At 36.1% G+C, this 7,459-nt stretch overlaps 1 protein-coding gene across 1 annotated transcript; it reads right to left on the bottom strand.

The window, feature by feature from the left end:
* Positions 1-870: 870 nt before the first annotated feature.
* Positions 871-6,000, bottom strand: LOC131037892 (probable serine/threonine-protein kinase WNK9). The gene is made up of 7 exons (XM_057970132.2): positions 5,050-6,000; positions 4,899-4,936; positions 4,514-4,741; positions 4,207-4,430; positions 3,811-3,968; positions 3,216-3,663; positions 871-3,056 (listed from the first exon to the last, which is right to left on the bottom strand). Exons 1-7 carry the CDS (start codon positions 5,122-5,124, stop codon positions 1,570-1,572), a joined length of 2,658 nt encoding a protein of 885 aa, XP_057826115.2. The 5' UTR covers positions 5,125-6,000; the 3' UTR covers positions 871-1,569.
* Positions 6,001-7,459: the final 1,459 nt, after the last annotated feature.

Here is a 7,459-nt window from a genome sequence, read left to right as displayed (position 1 = left end):
TGGAACCATGAGTTACATTTCTCCTCATTTGCCGAGGGAGTGGCCTTTTTCCTTCCTTGAGTGGGGCAAAGATCTCTTTATGCAACCAATAATATATCTAATCTTCTCTTGTGTAAGTATCCCCACAAATTTAGTATGAGACCAATTTGATAGCCAACAAGACAAATGGGTCTCCAAAGGAACTAAAAGAGTCTTAACCATGCAGCCTAATATGTTAATTTTATTAATGTGAATTAGTAACCCGCTTCCATATTCAAATATTTGTATTCCATTCTAAAGTACACTGTACAACTCAATAGCCACCATTTACAACAAAAAGATGCATTACCTCCTTTATAAAGTTATAAACCTATGTTGTTGGATCTGCACATCAATTAGACAAAACACAGTGGTTGTGACTAACTGTTTTTCCATCTTTCTGTTTCTATTCTCCAAAAGCACTCAAATCAGCAATATTCTACCCCACCTTGAAAAATTCATAGGCCGTCAACTAGCAGCATTTTGGTCCTTTGCATTGTCCATATAAGAGTGGTGTAGTGGTTAATGGATTTCAGTCTTTAGGGAGGAACCTGGTGTTCGAGTCTGTTTGTGAACAAGTAAATTTTATGTGGCCAAAACAATCCCGAGAACGGAAAAGCTTATTTTCCAATTGAAAAAAGGGTTTCAGAAATGCCTCTTCAATGTAGAGGTGGCAGAAAATAACAAATTTTAAATCAGGTTTCACAGTTAACCATCTTCAATATAAAAGTGAAGCTAAACATTTTTTAGGTCCCAGCCTATCCACCACAGTCGGACGGTTTGCCTTTGACCTAGTTACAAAGATTAGGAGCAAACAGTCCTTGACAACAGTTATGTCCGTATAATCCTGCGTAAGCCAACCAATCCCAATTTTCTTTAACATAGTTCATATGCCAAATAGAATTACATAATATCATCAGTGTCTTTGTGTAGACACAGAGATGTCATAATAGACTATTTCATCTTTTTACAAGAATTGAAGTGCACCGACAATCTTTATTTGCTCAAAGTCGAATACAAAATTAATCCTAAAGCTCAACAAAGCATGCTATCTCAACTCAATCTTTTATCCATGGTTAGCATTAAGCAAAATTCCAAACATATGATTTAAAATCCCTCCAATGTAAAAATTCTCACTTGATTGGGAAATCTGGCAAGGAAGCTCAGTTGTCTCCAGCCAGGAAGTGTGTTACTGATATTATATTGTACAGTCCATCAGTTGCACCATCTGAATAGAGATGAACTCTCGAGTACATCTTGATAATGTATTTTCCCTTGGCAATTGCATCACATCCTACTGGAAGCAGATGAGAAAATTTTCCTTTGGTTACTGTAGTGTTTCAAATTGCCATCTTTCCTGACAAAATTCTGAAACATACAGGTGCTGAGGTCAAGGAATATTTTTTGGAAAACCTCTCCTGGCATTGCTATGAATGATACCTCATCCACAAGGCAACACTAGTCTATACAATAATTAGTCTTTTCTGCAACATTGAATCTAGTCTAAGGGTAATAAATTTATGTTACATATAATACTTTCAAACATTAGGGTTACTGTCTGCTTCTTCCTTCTCTGTAATCCCTGGAAGATGACCGAGGTATTGATGGCATCTGTTTTGAACCTCCATGGCAATGTTTTGTATTGCCATGCTTCTCTACTCTACATGCTGTAATAGGCTTGTTGCCTTTCAACTTACCAATTTCTGTAGAACGAGAATTCATGTGTAGCTGACTATCAACTTCACTAAAAGAATGCATTTTCATTAGCCTTCTATTTGGCGCCAAATTTCTTTTGGCTGGCTTTGGAGGAGAAGAATGCATGTGCAGAGGAGAACGCATGAGCGCTGGATAAGAATACAGTGTAGTTTCTCTGGAAACTGTAATGTCCGAGCAGATCACCGCAGTATTTTTTGATACTTTTGGATTGGATCTTCTCGAATATCTTGTTCCTCCATTGTCTGGCTCATGTTGTTTTGCAGGTCCAAATTCCTTATCACTTGCTGTTGTGTGTTGTATTGCATAGTCTTCTTCCCATTGTTCTTGGCCACCATTCATCTTCATTTTACATTCCTGACTATTTACTCCACCACTGATTTTGTTCCTATTAGGGTATGATCTGAGAGCTTTTCTGTTTTTCCATCTATTTTTAACTTCTAAGATGGCATTTTCATGTTTTCTCTGCAATTCCTTTAATTCCTGCTCATGTTCTATAGCCAAAAATCTCAGCTCCTTGTTGATCGAATCAATATCTTCATCTGATAGAGGATCAACTGTTGATGGCGATTGTTGCTTGTGGGGAGAATTAAGACAACTACATTCAGTTACAGGAGTTGACCCCTCGGACAATCCATGCCTCCAAGCTTTGTCCAGGTCCTCTGCATATGTTGTCTTTTCTGAGGGCTCTGTGGACCTGCTTGAACCTGCTACCTCTGTGTTACAATAAACAGAGGAAACTTGACAAGACTGAGATTCCTCAGAATTGGGAGGTGCTGAACCAAGTGAGACTAGAGATCCGGGTGAAGTTGGATACTCACCAGCAGCCCAGTAATGGGAATCGTGACGAAGAACATCCGATGACTCACTGGATATTGTGGGAATCTCTTCAGTTGCATATGAAGAAAAACCAGTTCCATCAACCTGAAATGTGACTTCTTCAAAGCGACCATGCATAGCTGCACACTCAACTTGAGTGCAACAAGGCAACATTCCAGGCATGTTGTCAACCAAGTAGTGAGACCTCAAATATTCCAACATAGAACTGTCAGATGAAATGGTAGAAAAACAATCAGTGTAACTCCCACAGCAATCTTCAGTTGTTTTGGTGACACAATGGCAATGGTCCATGCATGGCTGATAATCATCTATGGCTACCCCTGCCTTCCAATTGGGTACCAAAGCCAAAATTTCTTCATCAATCATATCTGCAATCTTTGTAACATCTTGATCGGCAAGGTCAAGCTCAGCAACCATTTCACTGGCCACACTCATGGCTGTATCTCCTTGCACATCAAATGGAAAATAGATATTGCGAATACGACCTGCAAAGCATAAGAGGAGATGTGAAGAATACGGGTTAAAGACTGTTTGATGGAAGGAACCAACTTTTAATAGCATAACAATTTATTGTACTGATAAGGCTACACTTCAGACACTGAGAGAAACTAAATCATTTTTTGCTGTGATATTACAGCAATTACCTTCTTTGTCTGCTATTCGCAGTCGTAAGAAAATGGTGTCATCGTCCCTCTTCTTGCCCTTGACAGTAAAATCCATATCATGAGACAAATCATCCTCTATGAAGCTTGCAGGCAAAGGTACAACTTTGTTGTGTTTTGTGGTCTCATGGTGTCCAACAATCCCATTCTCCTTGGCAGGGCGTGCAAAGTGCAAATTCTTGTGTGTCACATTATCACCATTTTGAGACGCATTAATGTGGATCTCCCTCAAGAAAGACCCTAGTTCATCCATGTCATCTCTATGGACGTCTAAGTTTGAAAAGGAATGTTGTATGCCATGCTCGTGGAGAAATGGATCCATTAAGAGCTCCCTTGCAGGAAGCCTCCTGGAAACAGTGGCCAAACATTTCTCCACAAATTGTCTAACTTCAGGATCCTTCACTTTGTACAGACACGCCGGTTTCTTGCCCTGGGAATCGATTGAAGAACTAAAAGTCAATCCCAAAATCCTTGAATAAACTGGAAAAGTCTAAGGTAAAAAATCGATATGATAAGACTGTTTAGCAATTACAGATCCAACCAAGGCAAATATATATATCGTCTACGGAAGACTTACAGAGGTTACTTTCTTGTAGATTTGAGCCGGATTAGAACATTCACTATAAGGATACTCAAAAGTGAGCATTTCCAACAGACACATCCCAAATGCATAGATATCGACTAATTCATTGTATTCTTCATCATACAGCTCAGGAGCCATGAATTCAGGAGTCCCTGTGAAAAAGGTATCAAAATTCAGATTAATTTTCCTAACTAAGCACTTAAGGATATAGGGCCGTTTACCAAAAGGCCAAAATGAGGCCTTCAGGGAAGTGTCCTTAAAAGAGTGGTTGTCAATTGTCTAGATGGAACTTACAACTTCATACTTGTGCATATGAGTTCTTAATCAAAAGATTAAACAAGGCCGTTCTAACCTATAACGAATGCACGAAGTTGACAACAATAAAATTACCTATAATGCTGTGAGCAGAATGAGATTTGCGAAGGATTGCAGCCAGACCCAGGTCTCCAATCTTAACTTCACCCTGGTTTCCATTGATAAATATGTTATCACACTTCAAATCTCTGTGTATAATGGGAGGGTCATGGCTGTGCAAGTACAGAAGACCTCTCAAGATCTGACGAGACCAATTTTTCACAGCCCTAATGTCTACCCTTTTGTGCTTCTGCCTAAATCTGGATACCGACAGAACACAATAAAATAAAAAACTTGGCATTTTGATTAAGTAGAAGTAGTTCATATAAAGCAAATTACTTACTGTCTGAGAGAGCCAGAAGTGAACATCTCTGTTACGAAATTGATATTCATGCTCTTTGTATCCACCCATGACGAATAGAATTTGATTATGTTCTTGTGATTCAGAGTCTTGAGAAGATGGACTTCTGAATAAAGCCTCTCCAGATCCTCAGGGGCCTGTAGCACATCCTTTATTTTCACTTGGTTCCAAGCCACTTCAATCCCATCCCTCTCATCGAAAGCTCTGTAACTGCATACATACATCAACCAATGCCAATGCCAATGCCAAATCAAGCCTCCATATTCAAGCCGCCCAGATTACAAACAATCTTAACAGACAAGCCCAAACTTAAATATTCGACTGCATAAAACATGATAGATTTTTGGGTTCTACAGTAAACATTTACACAGTTTTAGAAGCCCCCTTGCCAAGCACCTCATTGTACTGCACACAACAAACATGCAAGGGAAATCAGATCTGTATTAATCATACACACACACACAACACACAACAGAACTTTATAGTTGTATATAGAGTGCTAAGAATAGTTTACTTACCCGGCCATAACGACCGCTGGGATCAACCTCCACAAATTCCCATTCACCCTCCTGATAAAGCTTATAATCTGGCATGACTGCTGCCCACTAAACACTAGTTTTTTATTGATTTGGGTGCGTTGCAGAATGTGTCAAAGCATTGAAATTTGATTAGTTCTGATTGGAAAAGACTCTGAACAATGCAAAAAGAAGCCCCACAAACATACATTCCATCTGCAACCCAACTGGGTTTCTGTGTTCATCTCTCCTTAATAATCTTTGATATTGTTCTCTGAGATCATATGACATAGGGGGGCCAGCAAAACAGCAGGATGAAATTACTACAATTAGTATGTGCTGCCCCCTTTCAAACTACAGTTATGTTGTCTGTTTGTCCACAAAACAATACTGTGCAATCAGACAAGCAGCTACATTCATTCAATGCATTGACAAATTGGAGTTTAAAAACTGTGGGACAGATATAAAATCGTTTTTTGTTTTTTAGATCCAAAACCATGTATCAGATGCACATTGGAGAATGGAAGGTGGGTGGTTTCCCTCTTGCATTTACCGAACTCTCTCCTTCCTACCTATTACGGGCATGTTCATTCACTCATTGTTTGAGTACTGGCCCCTTCCTTCGCCTCAGCTATTATTGGTCATACCAACAAATTTTATCCTATACCACACCTGTTTTCCCTTAAAAAAACCAAACCGAAGTTAATATTTCCTTTTCAAGAATAAAAAATAATAATTCTACTGATTTGAGAAAACAAATACCATTAAAATGTACAGGAAGCCCCAGGATGAGAAGACCTTTGAAACAAGTAAACAAAAATAAACTATGCAACGTCAAACAAATAATGGAAAAAAAAACAGAGCTAAACAACTATTGTCAATACACAAATAAATCAATGGAGCACACCACAGTGTAAATACTGTGATATTAAGTAGCCCAAGTCCAAACAACACTAACAATTCATCTTAAAATAAGATATTGAATATCAGTCTTGTAGGTATTTATCTCTCAGTAAACAACTATTTTCACTTACTCATAGACAAGTCTTGATCACATGTTCATAATTCCTAATTCCAATAAGTACAATTCAGTGGAAAACTTACCTGCAACTACTTCTCATATAACAGTTATGGGACTTGGATCTTTGAACCATAATCTCCTTTAGATGCTCAAATCAATTGGACTAAGCTTTATAATAATATTAAATTATTATTTTTTAATATTTAAAATTAGTGAAGTTTAGAGTTTGAATGCATGATTTTAATTAAAATCAGTTTTTTTTTTTGGAAAAAAGATCTTTTTTTTATGTAATATGTTTGTGTTGGAACCTCATCATTGATTATGGGGATGAGGTCCCTCTTTTGTGACCTCACGAGTTCATAGTTCGATTCAAAAGTGTTTCATATGGTACCTAAAAAGGGTTTCACGTGGTACCAGAACACATGTCATATGGTACCGAAAAAGATTTAAGGTGGTACCAAAAAGCATGTCATCCGTTAAAAAATTTAGACAACATTTAAAAAAAATTGACTATTAATTTTTATTTTTATTTTCCAGTTATCATGAGATAACCCACCCAATCCAATGACCCAATTACACCTTGTCTTGGTCTTATTTCATTTTTGAATTAATATTAATATTTTTTAATAATTAAATTATTTTTAATTTACATTTGATTGATAGAAAATATTTCAACAATCGTCTATTTATTAATAATATTAATGTTCAAAGTTATATAAATAAATTAATCTAACAAACATTCAATTGTAAATAATAATATTTTTTTTATAATAATGTCAAAGAATTATTTTCATCCTTTTTTTTTCCAAAAAAAGGAGTAAAAATATATTAAGCACACAAAAAATTACAAAGCAAGAAAGACCAATGGCCCAACAAAGAACAAAGAATTACACATTCCTATCATCCGGTATTTAATAAGTCTTATTTTTCTACCATCACATAAAATAATTATTCCAACTTTATATTAAATACAACTCAATAAATCTTATTTATGATCATCAAATAAAATAACTGTTCCAACCTTCATTTTCCTATAAATGATACCAATTTTGTATAACTATATTATCCACAGCTCAACAATAACTATTTTTTTCATAATAAAATAAAAGAATTATTTTCACCCTTATGCACTACTCAATAAGTCTCATTTATGATCACAACCTTAATTTCCCTATTAATAATACCAATTTTCGATAACTATATTATCTACAACTCAACAATAACTAATATCAATTTATATTTTTCTCCATAAAAATTTTACAATTTTAATAACTAACATTTTCCCTAATCAAATAAAAGAACTATTCTAACCCTCATCTATTTTTTAACAATACATTTTTTTCATAATCACATATAGAAATTATTCCTGCCTTCAACTACCTCTGAATAATA

The sequence above is a fragment of the Cryptomeria japonica genome, chromosome 4 (assembly GCF_030272615.1).
Source record: "Cryptomeria japonica chromosome 4, Sugi_1.0, whole genome shotgun sequence".
In the NCBI taxonomy this organism is placed as follows: Eukaryota; Viridiplantae; Streptophyta; class Pinopsida; order Cupressales; family Cupressaceae; genus Cryptomeria; species Cryptomeria japonica.
Note: the sequence above shows the minus strand (reverse complement) of the source record. Positions and strands in the feature narration are given on the sequence as shown.

Coding starts and splice junctions, on each gene's coding strand:
- LOC131037892 (XM_057970132.2), bottom strand. CDS start 5,124: ATGCCAGATTATAAGCTTTATCAGGAGGGTGAATGGGAATTTGTGGAG. Junction 4,937..5,049: donor CCAGCGGTCGTTATGGCCGG/GTAAGTAAACTA, acceptor TGTTGTGTGCAG/TACAATGAGGTGCTTGGCAA. Junction 3,057..3,215: donor GCGAATAGCAGACAAAGAAG/GTAATTGCTGTA, acceptor TATGCTTTGCAG/GTCGTATTCGCAATATCTAT.